The sequence below is a fragment of the Theobroma cacao genome, chromosome 2, assembly GCF_000208745.1.
Source record: "Theobroma cacao cultivar B97-61/B2 chromosome 2, Criollo_cocoa_genome_V2, whole genome shotgun sequence".
Taxonomy (NCBI): Eukaryota; Viridiplantae; Streptophyta; class Magnoliopsida; order Malvales; family Malvaceae; genus Theobroma; species Theobroma cacao.
The window spans coordinates 3535366-3548116 of NC_030851.1; the positions used below are offsets into that span (position 1 = coordinate 3535366).

The 12751-nt window shown below is 36.3% G+C and overlaps 5 protein-coding genes across 6 annotated transcripts; all 5 read left to right on the plus strand.

Annotated features, from left to right (window-relative positions):
- LOC18607662 (auxin-responsive protein SAUR21) lies at nucleotides 648-1273 on the plus strand. Its single transcript, XM_007041926.2, has one exon. It carries the CDS (start codon nucleotides 750-752, stop codon nucleotides 1044-1046), a length of 297 nt encoding a protein of 98 aa, XP_007041988.2. The 5' UTR covers nucleotides 648-749; the 3' UTR covers nucleotides 1047-1273.
- On the plus strand, nucleotides 2946-3523 carry LOC18607663 (auxin-responsive protein SAUR21). Its single transcript, XM_018116253.1, has one exon. It carries the CDS (start codon nucleotides 3040-3042, stop codon nucleotides 3340-3342), a length of 303 nt encoding a protein of 100 aa, XP_017971742.1. The 5' UTR covers nucleotides 2946-3039; the 3' UTR covers nucleotides 3343-3523.
- On the plus strand, nucleotides 4806-5372 carry LOC18607664 (auxin-induced protein X10A). The gene has a single exon (XM_007041928.2). It carries the CDS (start codon nucleotides 4894-4896, stop codon nucleotides 5182-5184), a length of 291 nt encoding a protein of 96 aa, XP_007041990.1. The 5' UTR covers nucleotides 4806-4893; the 3' UTR covers nucleotides 5185-5372.
- LOC18607665 (pentatricopeptide repeat-containing protein At3g12770) lies at nucleotides 5501-7534 on the plus strand. The gene is made up of 2 exons (XM_018116252.1): nucleotides 5501-5649; nucleotides 5905-7534. Exons 1-2 carry the CDS (start codon nucleotides 5553-5555, stop codon nucleotides 6963-6965), a joined length of 1158 nt encoding a protein of 385 aa, XP_017971741.1. The 5' UTR covers nucleotides 5501-5552; the 3' UTR covers nucleotides 6966-7534.
- On the plus strand, nucleotides 9060-12461 carry LOC18607666 (transcription initiation factor TFIID subunit 14b). 2 transcript variants are annotated; one of them, XM_018114599.1, is made up of 6 exons: nucleotides 9060-9294; nucleotides 9678-9757; nucleotides 9851-10072; nucleotides 10751-10938; nucleotides 11028-11149; nucleotides 12142-12461. In XM_018114599.1, exons 1-6 carry the CDS (start codon nucleotides 9265-9267, stop codon nucleotides 12226-12228), a joined length of 729 nt encoding a protein of 242 aa, XP_017970088.1. In that variant the 5' UTR covers nucleotides 9060-9264; the 3' UTR covers nucleotides 12229-12461. The 2 variants fall into 2 exon arrangements, with proteins under 2 accessions (XP_017970088.1, XP_007041994.2); XM_007041932.2 differs by having other exon boundaries at nucleotides 9064-9294; nucleotides 9681-9757.

Sequence of the window (12751 nt, forward strand, 5' to 3'; positions counted from 1 at the left end):
CATATGTTACTTTTATACCCAAGTTCAGCTGAATAATCAATCTTAATATAGGCTCTACAGGACTCTTTACTAGTAGGTCTCATTATTCAATCAAAAGTTTGGGTCTATGCGATTATACTAGGTTTTGCACTTTGAATGAGATGGAGAAGTGAAGAGTAATCATTTAACTTATTGACACAGGACAACAAAATATGACTAGGTTTTCTCTTTTCCTTTACTTCAAGGAAATATGAGAAAGAGAGAGTGAAAGACGGGTGGTTTCAAGTTTATTAAGCCTTTTATAAGATCTCTCTCTAGTAAAAATTTCTTGCTCTTCACCCGGATTTGTCTTAGAAGTTCAAACAACAAAGAACCAAATACTGGTAAATTTGGTGGAAGGCCAGAGGTTTCTGTCTTCTAATTAAAACTCATTCCCAAATTGAGTAGGGTCCGTTCTAGGTTGGTCCTCAAAAAAGACTAGCCATTGATGTGTTCTAACAAACATACATTCTCAAACACCACTAATTTCTTGATGGTGAATTGGAAGACAGAACCATGTGAACATTCAGGTCCTTATGTCTCTTCTTAAATGCTTCAAGAGTCCTAGACCGTTCACTCAAGATTTCAGGAAATATCCTGGTTACCTATCCATCTATATATACATAATTCACATCCAGAACCAAATCAAGTCCTCATATTCTCCACTCTCCCAAATAAGTTTTGCTGTTCATCAACTTCCCAAAAGAGAAAAGGAAAACAAATAGAAAGCCATGGCTATTAGAATTCCTGGTGTTACGCATGCAAGACAAATTTTTCGCCAATCAAAATATTTTGCAAATCAAGTATCTTCTGATAGTGTTCCAAAAGGCTACTGCACAGTTTATGTTGGAGAAATCCAAAAGAAGCGGTTTGTAATTCCTATATCATTCTTGAATCAGCCTTCATTTCAAGAATTGTTGAGCAAGGCCGAGGAAGAATTCGGGTTTAATTACCCAATGGGTGGTCTCACAATTCCCTGCAGAGAAGAAATCTTCATTGATCTTACTTCCCGATTGGGTGGATTATGAATTTGTAATGTTTGGTGGAAGACATAATCAGAAAGAGACAATTTTGTAAATTCATGTACATTTTTCCTTTCTTTTGACAGAAGAAGGATAGGGTGGAGAATGTCCACCAAATATACCAATTGTTTGCGCTTTTTTCTCACTTTGTAGTGAGTTGTAACATTTAAAGAACATCATTCAGTCAATCCTTCTTCACTTTATATGCATAAATTGCTTGAACCTATTTGTCATTTCCCTTTTCTATAAACAGTAAGCTTGACTTCAGATTGCAATTTGCAACATATGCAGATATGTTACATCCTGCACTTTCTAAGTTCTTATTTTCATCTGCAACATATCCTAATTATAGCCATCTATTAAAGAAATGAAGGTATATCATACAACTTTCTTTCTTGGATTGAAAGACTTTATCCTGGTTGGATGGTAAGCTTGGAGATATGTTGATATCTTGGTTTCAGACCAGTCCACACCATTATCCAAATGAACATTTCAAATAACTTCTAGGATTGTGTAGAGTAACTTGAGCACATGCATGGCCTTGAGCTAGAGAACAAAGACATGACCAGTTTGTAACTGCTTGATACGTTTGCAGAGTAGAAATTGATAGCAGAGTTCTTGAACAAAGCATTGCCATGTGTTTTGGAAATTTAAAATAGAAGTAAAATTTTTTTGTTTCCCACACATCATTTGAAGTCACAGTACATATCAACATTATTCACTATAGATATAGGACAAAGTTGTATTTACATACTACTATTTATCTTAGATGGATAACCTTATCTTTTTCTACATAACTTTGATATTCTATTCCTATTGTTCGGTTTAGTGTACTAGGGTTATCACATCCATTAATTTCTTGGTTGCTTCCATGTTAAATAAAAAATTATTTTGTATATCCAGTTGTGCAGCTTATCTTATTCTTTCCCTTTTTCTGCTTTTCTCATCCAATTAGTCTAATCCCCTACTGTTTCCAAACATTTTGCTTGTTTATATTTCCTTCACGTCCGAAGCATGTTGTAGCCAAGGTCATAGATCGCCATCCATTTAAATCTTGGGTGCCCAACTGCCCTTCTTTTTTTTCTTTTTTTGTTGTAATAAGTTGTAGGCCAGTCCAGAGTTTTGGTCAATGGACACAAGATCATAATTATTCAGCACCTAATCTTTTGCGAATGGTTGGAAGGCAGAACCACGTGTTAACCTCTTGATCTAGGTCCGAAGCAGTCCCTGGTGTTTTTCTCCTGCAGGCTGCAGCCTCGAGCTAAGCAAGGAGAATGCTTGCGGTGATATGGGAGCCAGACCCCATTGTCCACTAAAGTTTAAGCTTGAGTACTAAACAGTCCTTGGCTAGCAGCCTCAGGCTGTAAAGCATGTCGGTCCATTATTCCTGCATCTACATCCATTTCAAACTCTCAATTCTCATTTGTTCTCCATCTACGTCAAATATCCAACTGTTCCTTTCGAATCTTTTGCTTGTCCCCCGGTTGGTTTAATTTCTGTTGGAACATCGGAACCAAACCAATCAATATGACAGCCAATAAGTTTATCAAGAATTACACCCTGCTAACCCAAGATCAAAAGTTCCAAAGCTCTCTAAACTCTCTCTTTTACTTTCTGCCAAGAAGACATGAAGACCCCACTTGCAGTTGGTCTTTCACCCAAAGCCCCTTTTTATTACCAAATCTTGAAGTGTAGGGCACATTGTCTGTCAACAAACAGACCACGGTATGAATTTCAGACCCTAATCTTATAGAAGAGTTGGAAGACAAGACCATGTGATACCTCGTAAGCAATATCCTACGGTAACCCGAGCAAGGCCACTCATTTCCACATTTCAGAGGACTTTCACGTATCATTATTCTATATACAGCAACATATTTTAATCACAGACGAACTCAAGTCTTCACATTACAACGTCTCAAAAGCCTCCCCACTGAACAAACACTTCTGAATTCTTTCCCCATATTTTTCGTCTAAAGGATTTATCAACCAAAAAGATATGGCTATTCGTCTGCCTGTTGTTGTTGCTGCTAAGCAAATTCTCCGCCGCTCTGCTCTGACTTCAAATAAAAGAGCTTCAACATCTTTAGACGTACCAAAAGGCTTCTTTTCTGTTTATGTTGGAGAATCGGAAAAGAAAAGATTTGTTGTTTCCCTATCATTCCTAAGCCAACCTTTGTTCCAAGATTTACTAAGCATTGCTGAAGAAGAGTTTGGTTTTAATCATCCAATGGGTGGTTTGACAATTCCCTGTCATGAAGATATGTTCATTGATATAACTTTTCGCTTGGATAGACCATAAGAGAAGGCAACAAATACTTTTTTCTTCTTTTTTTTTTTTTTGTTGTGTATACGAGAAACAACCCAATTCAATGTAAATACCTTTTTCCTCTCCATTTTTTGGCCAAAGTGACTTTTGTGAAGGGGAAAAAATGGTTCCAAATGAGTGGAAAAGGAATAGAAATCTTTCTCTTTTTCAAACATATTCTTACTCAATCGTCTTTTGTTCCGATCGTTTATTAACCAAATTGGAATGGTGCTCCTGTATGTTAAACGGAAATCAAATATTTTTGCATTCGGAGTCACAGATCAATCATTTACATTTCTATAACAGATAGCTTGCTTTCATCATTGAGATGATTGCCTATACTATAAATTACATGGATCAGACTCCTTGGAATGACACTAAATTCAGATCCTAGGAATGATACTACCTGCATTTCCTTTAGTCTCATTTTAGATCAGATATGGGGCTAAGACTAAAAGAAGGTTCAAAGACAAATGAAATGGAAAGGGAAAAAAAGTTCTAAGGTAGAGCCAGATTAGTTCAGAAACAGATCATATGATGATTATCCCAGGGAAGAATAACATACCTCATTTTCCTTGGCTTTTATGTCATTTTTCTATTGTTCATGGTAATTAGGGTTACTCTACATTTATTACTTTCTGGGACCCTACCTCTCTTTATCTTTTCTACTAATTTTCCCCTTCAATTAGACTTAACAACTGCAGTCAAAATCTTGCTTCATGTCTGAGGCATGTTTCCAATCCCAAGTTGAAAAGAATCATCAATTTAATATAATTTTATTATATTAAAATTTAAGGGAAAAGAATCATGATCTGTCAATGGAATACAATACAATTTTTCTCTCTATAAATCTTCAGAATAATTTGAAGACAAAACCACATGACAAGATACAATGTCATGAACTATGTGATGGACACTCACTATAGCTGGTGTCCTTGGCTTGCATTGCAACTCATCAAAGTGATCTATCCACTTCCTTTTCTTCTCCTTTCTATTTCTTCAGCAATTAGCGTTTACAACCGCATGCAAGTCTGCAACCCAGACCCAACATTCTACTATTTTCCCTGAACGCCTAATGAATTTGTTGTCTCGAGCATGTCCTTTATCAAAAGGGTTAATCAATTCTTCATTAAAGATCTACACCAAAAATTCAACTGTCATTTTCCTTTAGTTCTACATCTACATCAAGTATCCAACTGTCCCCTTCCAATCTTTTTCCTGGCCCTGGATTGCTCTATTTGCTAAGTTGTGGGGCACATTGTTTCTCAACAGACAAACAGTATGATTTTTCAGCCCCTAATATTTGTCGAAGTGTTGGAAGACAAGACCATGTGGCACCCTCTTGAGCGACTTCCTAAGCAATTGTTTCATAGCCACTCACTCAAAGATTTTAGAAAATTTTTTACATATCATCCTTCTATATATATACACCTACATATTTTGATCACAAGCCACAGCCAACTCAAGTCTTCACATTAGAAATTCAAAAACTTCTTTTTCCTCATTCTTCACATTTTCTTTCGAAGAAAACACCAAGGAAAGGCAATGGCAATTCGTCTGCCTGGTGCTGCTAAGCATATCCTCCGCCGGTCTGCTCTGACTGCAAACAAAAGATGTTCAACTTCTTTAGATGTACCAAAGGGGTTCTTTCCGGTTTATGTTGGAGAATCCCAAAGGAAGAGATTTCTGGTTCCTCTGTCCTTCTTGAACCAACCTTTGTTTCAAGATTTGCTAAGCAAAGCTGAAGAAGAGTTCGGTTATGATCATCCAATGGGAGCTGTCACAATTCCATGCCGTGAAGATGCGTTCTTGGATGTCACTTCTCGCTTGAATTGATCATGAGAGAAGCCAACTAACAAATTTTGTACATCAAGGAAAGCTAATTCAATGTAAATATACATTTTTTCCCTTTGTTTTTTAGCCAAAAAAGGCTTTTGTCAAGGGGAAGAAAAATTTACCCCACGGATGCAATACAAATTGTTCCCTTTTCCATAATGGAGACATACTTTAATATTTCCTCTCAATTCAATTTTGTTCCTATATTTCTATTTTGCTAATCGTTGAACTTTCTTTCTTTATTTTTATCAAGGGAAAATTCCCCTTCTAACTGTCATAACGGCTGATTGGTTAAATGACCAACCTACCCTTTTGGAAGAAGGAAATGCATTTTGAGGACTCCATAATTTTTTGTTCCTACAGTTTAAATGAGCTTTGAGTCCATCACCAAAGTTTTGCAAATTTTATCTCAAACAACGAATCTACTAGCCACTGAAATCCTTCATGCTGACTTGCTTAAAAAAGGTTTGCTTTTTGTCTCTCCTAATATCCAAAGCAAACTCATTTTCACTTATGTCACATGCCTTGGCGGAAAACCCAACCTTAAAATCTTAACCAACTGCTTCAAATCCATAAACCCCAAAAACCCAGTACCCTTTAATGTGATTATATCTGATTTTTCAAAAAATGGGTTTGCCTTTTTTGCATTGAAAACCTTTTCTTTTATGCACTTCAATGGCATTTCTTTGGATACTTATGCTTTGTGTGGTTCCTTAACAGCTTCATCCTCATTGAGAAACGCTGAATTTGGTAGACAAATTCATGCCCATTTGGCAAAATCTGGTTGGCTTTCGAGTGTCTTTGTGGTCAGTGCTCTTGTTGATTTGTACTCGAAATTGTCACTTATTGCTGATGCAGCTGTGCTGTTCGATGAAATTCCTGTGAAGAACTCTGTTTGTGCAAATGCGCTTTTATCGGGATTTTGTGAGGCTAAGTTGTGGGGTGAGGGACTTGAACTAGTTAGGAAGATGCCTCAATTGAATTTGGATTATGATCATTTTACGTTATCGGCTATTTTATGTGCATGTGCGGGGCTTTCATCCATTGAATTGGGGAGGCAGGTGCATGCATATTTGATCCGTAGATTATATAACTTGGGGGATGATGTGTTTTTGCAAAGCTCATTAACTGAGATGTATGCAAAATGTGGGTTGGTGGTGAAGGCTTTGCAAGTTTTCAGTTTGGCAGGGCTAAGATTGAGTGGGGAGAAAAGGAGGGATATTGTTCTGTGGACTTCAATGCTTGGTGTGTATGGAAGAAATGGCCATTTTGAGGAAGTGATTTTGTTCTTTAAAGAAATGTTGAAGGAAGGGATCAAACCAGATGAGGTGGCATTTTTGACAGTCATCTCGGCTTGTCGTCACACTGGTCATATAAGACTAGGTCTTGAGTATTTTGATTCCATGATTCACATTTACAAGTTGATTCCTGGCCCAGAGCACTACGGTTGTGTGGTTGATTTACTATGTAGGGCTGGTGAGTTGGAGAAGGCTTGGAAGGTGGTCAATGAGATGCTCCAGAAAGGTCACAGCAATGGCAGTATTTCCTTGTGGGGAGCTCTGCTCAGTGCTTGCAATGATCATGAAAATGTTGAGTTGGGTAAGTTTGCCGCTAAAAAAGCACTTGAGTTGGATCCCCAGAATGTTGGAATTTATGTTAAGCTATCTAATTTATATGCTAGATTTGGAATGTGGGATGAGATTGGCCAGTTAAGAGAGGTGATGAAACAAAGAGGATTAAAGAAAGATGTTGCCTTTAGTTGGATTGAAGTCACTAGTTGAATGGAGCAGAAATTTAATTCTCAGAATGAAACACATAGGATGATGACGGTGTTATATGAACAGATGAGATTCTGAAGCATACAGTTCACCAAAATGACCATAATACAGATTCTGTATCTATCATCCTTATGATCTGTCTGATAACTCTTGAAATGTCAATGGGAAACGGTGGCAAGGGACAAATCAAACAGCTTTGGAGGTGATTATGTTCATGTTAGCAAAGGGAAGTGCATCATCTTCACTTTGGTGGTTCTGATAATTGGTGAAGTAGCTGTTTAACTGAGAACTCATATCTTGAAGATGTATACTTCTGAGAAAAAAATGGAAAAGGAAATGCAGACCTTGAAGACTTTTGTTTCTTAATATAGATCACTCTTTAAGAAACTCTCACAGTTGCATGGCATCATTGGCGTGGCTTTACAAGCTGAAATGAATGTATCACTGCATCTACTTTGCAATTTGAACTCTATGCCTTTCTTGTTTCTTTTGAAAGATGCTAAGGCAGTACTTGTAAGCATGTATGGTTTAACAAAATACTTTCAGGAATAAATGTAACTTTATGTCAATCACTGTCGTAAGCTTGTGATTTCACTATCTTTTGTTATCATTGTATGTAGAATTTTATGCCTTATGTCACCCTTATATAAGGATTACTTCATTAAGAATTATGTCCAATGAAGTTGGAACTCGACTGGAACTTTTGGATTTCATACTTAACTGCAAGTTCTTAGGAAAAGTAAATCCTAGTAAGTTAGCTACCTATATGAACTCAACTATGTCCCAAAAAATTAAAAAAAAAATCTAACAAACAGAACTTCCTCTTATTAACTCATATAAAGCCTTCGTGGAAACCCCCAACCTCTATTGTAAGTCTATTTGAGACCCTCGTAAAATCACCATCGGCCCCTGTTCAAATATTTCTTGATGGTTGTAGATACTAGATTTTGGTTAATACCGTTACTCTAAAGAATTATGTTACAACATAATATTATATAGAGAACAACCAGAACAAGTGAAGTGTTACTTCACGCAGAATAACTAGAACAAGTGAAGCGTTACTTCACGCAGAACAAGTGAAGCGCTACTTCACGCAGAACAAGTGAAGCGCTACTTCAAGTATTACTTAAAGCAGAACAATTAGAAAAAGTAAAGTATTACTCCATATAGAATAACTAATACAAGTAGAACAACCACTTTGAATAGAATAACTGTTTCACTTGGATGACAGTGAAAGTAACTCAGAATAAGTGACAGGGTTCAGGGGTTACTTTCATCTTGGGATGTTTCAGAGAGTTTGGCTTGGTGGCTGAGATATGGAGGTAGTTAAGAGGTCTTCCTCTTAACCCTTTCCTGAAGTACAAGTGTTTCACCCTCTTATCTTGTTCTCGTATACTTATTCATGTACAGCTTATTCTCTTGTACCTATTCTCATACAGCTTCTTCTCTCGTACCTATTCTTGTACACCTCTTTTCTATTACCTTTACTTGAGAACAAGTCTTACTACATTCAATTACAGTAACGGTTACTTACATTAATATTCTTCATAATAATGTCATTCATTAGGCGCATTAAAGCCTATTCTTATGTAACCGTCACTTTTAACACTATATATAGAGCCTCACAATTCATTTGAAAGGACTCTTTTTTCCCTCTCCAAGCTAACACATTCTCAACTTGAGAGCTTCTCTCTCTAAATTCTCTCTCTAATTATCTTGTACTCTCTAAGTCTCTTTAATTCTTTTCTTATTGTCTTCCACCTGTCACAGCACTTAGTACTTCAAGAACTGCTTCAATCTTCCTCTCTGCCTCCTCTGACACATCCTTTTACTTGTTTGCAACACTTCCTCTTCCTATCACAAGAACCCCCTTTACAATGGTCACCTTCCCCCAATTCAAGTTACAGCATGTTTTGATGCAGTAGCAGAAAAAACCACTGCATACCGATAAGGATCAAGTGTTAAACGCTTATTAAACCAGCCAATGGCAGCGCCCAAATCATTACAAGGTAAGGGCCTTTTGGTCATTTAAAAGTGCACCTGTCCGTCTATCACATGGCATGCCGCTCTGTTATTGGTTAAGAACATGACAGCTATGGAAACCTCTCTTACGCAATCATTTCCTCAAACCCTAATGCGCTGCAAACCTGTCCAGGTAGTGAAGGGGATCGAAAATCCTAATTCTCTTCGATTTGAACCGTGATTGCTCACAAGGTTGTTTCAAGAAGGACCATCATCGAAAAAGCACGGTCCAGATCAACCGGACATTAGGGGGGCCGCACTCAAATCACAGCACACAAAGATGGGCAAACCCGAAGACACTGAAAGGAAGGTAATTTTGCAAAATCTTATTTCAAATTTGAACATTTTCCTGTTTCTCATATCACTAAAATAACATCACCCAGGAAGCCAAAAAAAAAGTGGTTTTTTTTTTGTCATTTCAAAGCAGTTTCTTGAGAACTCTGTTTCAAAATTGCTCTGCTTCAGCTATTTGTGCGGGTTTCATTGATTTTTGGAGCTAGAATTTGTCATCATTTTAAATTTAGAGCTTTACCCATTACTTTAGAATCAAAATAATGTTACCTACAAAACAAAATTAGTTTTTGAACCTGCATGCACTATAAAATTAAGTTTTGAAGTTATAGTATTATAGCAGTAAAAACAGAGTTTTGTTGAGGAATATTTTATCGCATTGTTTTGATGATTCTTGTGCAGAAGAAGCTGAAAGATGTTGAAATAAGTGTTCCTATTGTATATGGTAACGCTGCATTTTGGCTCGGTAAAAAGGCAAGCGAGTGAGTATTTACTAAACACTTAAAACTATGCTTCTCTCGTTTGTAATTTACACGTACCAATATTTTGCTTGTCTTTTTGAATGCTTAATTCAGGTATCAATCTCATAAATGGACTGTCTATGTTCGCGGGGCAACAAATGAGGATCTCAGTGTGGTGGTAAAGCGGGTTGTTTTTCAGTTGCATTCCAGTTTCAATAACCCTACAAGAGTTGTGGAGTCAGCTCCATTTGAGTTATCAGAATCAGGGTGGGGTGAATTTGAGATTGCCATTACACTTTACTTCCACAATGATGTTTGTGAGAAGCCCTTGAACCTGTGAGTTGCTTTGCCTGTTAATCTGGTTTTAATATAATTGGAATGTTTCAGAAATAGCAGAAATTTAGCCCTAATAAAGTCATTGTTCAATTAGGAAATTGTTAAAAAAATGTACAGAAAAGTTTAAAATGTTTTGAAGAAGAATAATACAATTATGTTGCATTTGAAACTACTTCTACTTGTTTTAATTTTTTATGTTGTAAATAACGTCATTTGGCCTACAGTGGTTCACTGTTAACATCTCTAAGACCAGCTTCATGCTACATCTGTATCATGTTAGCATGAATAGATTGCACTCTACCATTAAGGTTTCTCATTAATGAATTTTGTATTATTAGATATAACCATGAGATATAAGAATTGGTTTATTTCATTGTTTTCTCATTCTTTTAACATCATTCAGTTTCGTAAAGAATTCGATTAGTGTCAGATTGAAACATTGAAATAGCCAGCAGATATAATGTTTTGACTGTAATCAATCAAATGTTGGATTCCTGAATTTGTTTTTTCTTCTCAACTGAAGATATTTAGTTATTACTCGAGTTTACTAACAATGATTCAGTTTTTAATTGACTCAACTCTCATGATCAAAATCACATATCACTTTCTCTATTGTGGAAAACCAAAAACCTAAACAAAGCTTCAAGGTCAAATATTGATGTTAAAATTTTTTCTCAGATATCACCATTTGAAGTTATACCCAGAAGATGAATCTGGCCCTATGTCAATTAAGAAACCTGTAGTTGTTGAATTCTACAATGAGATTGTGTTCACAGAACCGTCAGAGAGTTTTTTAGCCCGTGTGCAGAATTATCCGGCAGTAACCTTCCCTAGATTACCAGCTGGTTTTACTTTACCTTCCTCAGGTATATCCCCAAGCTTTATTCTTCTTTTTTTTTTTTTTTTTTTGTTAACATGCTTTTGGTTAATGAGCATACTTCTAAATCACTTGCAGCACCAATTGAAGATGAAAGTAAAAGGAAGAGAGGTGACACTAAGGACCATCCCTTAAACCAGTGGTTCTTGAATTTCTCAGAAGCAGATGAGCTATTACAACTTGCAGCTGCTCGTCAGCAGGTAAGCAAGGATGTTTTGCTTCACATCCCAAACTAACTGTTCAAGTATGGCCAGTGCATACCATTTTTCATGGCATTAGTTTTGGTTTCTTGAAGAGAAAGTCGTAACTCGTAAGCAATTTGGAAAAGATGACAGTTCCTTTAGTTTTGGGTAGATATCTCATATTCATATTTGGGCTTCAGGAAGAATGAGGAAAGTGAAGGAAAATGTTAAGACTATGATATATACTCATTAAATTGAAACTGCATCAGTGGAGTTGCTAGGACCGAGTAAGGCATTAAATTGAAAGTGCAAAACAGGCTTCATTCTTGAATTAAAACAGTTCAGTTACCTGGTTTTGCTGATGGTGTCAACACCATGTAGTGTACAAAACTTAGTTCTTTCATCACTTTGTTTGGTAAAATGGCATTTGATCAGGTTGACTTCTTTTCCCCATATTATACTGAATTGTTTCTTATTAACATATTGCACTTCAAAAGGATTTTCTGTTTGGCTGTACAATTTATCTGGGGTGAGGGCTTTGGCTCAACTCTTCTTTATGGAGGGACTAAGTTAATTACACTTAAAATGTTCAACTTTTTCCTGAAGTTTTTCTGTTAGTAAGAAAAAAATACTACTCAAATTGTATACTTTTTTATATATTAACAAGCCTATAATACTAAAAGATAACCTCTTTCAACAATCCTGAACTGTTTAGCAATTCTAGGATTAAATTTCACCCATGCATTTATTGTGAATTGCTTATGAACACTTGACTACATATTTTCATTTTTTTTTTATTTGCCATTATATTGCTGGGATTGATTGGGTTTCAAGCCCAGTATTTTGCACTTCATATAATGAGTGTCCTCTATGTCTTTTTCAGCATTCATGGTCATAGTTTGTTTTCTATCGAACTCATTCACCGACACCTTTTCAAAATGGATTGTTCCATTATTACACAAAGATGTCAACAAATTCAAATATTTTGACATTTTAATCGTGATTTGTAGGTACAAGCTCATATTGCTAAGCTCAGACGACAAATCAGCGTGATTGACGGGCAGAATCAACGGTTTAAATCTTCCTCTGACCAGTGAATTTATTATACTAGTCCTTCAAATTTTGAGACTTTCACTTCCAGTTGAGATTGATTTTGCGGCAAAGGCACATGATGGCATAGTAATGTAACTCTGATATGTATCATCTGGCACAGTTGTCTCTCTTTTTTGTTCATTTTCATGGCTTTTGAGCCCTGTACTAATAAACAAAAGGCAAAAAGAATTTGTATAATTTCTCTCTTTAATAGAAGGCAAATTCATTAATTGAAAAACACCAGTTTCTGCTAAGTGCTCTTGAAAACTCTTAAGATGTATACGAGCACATGCTGCCTGAAAGTAAAAATACAGGGAAATATCAGAACTAGTTTTAAGTCGGGAGGACGATTTTTGATTTTCTGCAGTTTCTAATAAGATGTGGTGCTACAATTCACTGTCCTGCTAGGAGGACTGAAAAGACTAAAGTTTAAAGTGGCAACATAATTTGTTTGAGTGAAAAACTGAGAACTATGGCTAAATTGATATTAAGTGTCAGCAGTAAAGTCTGTATGGAGCCAGAGATTAG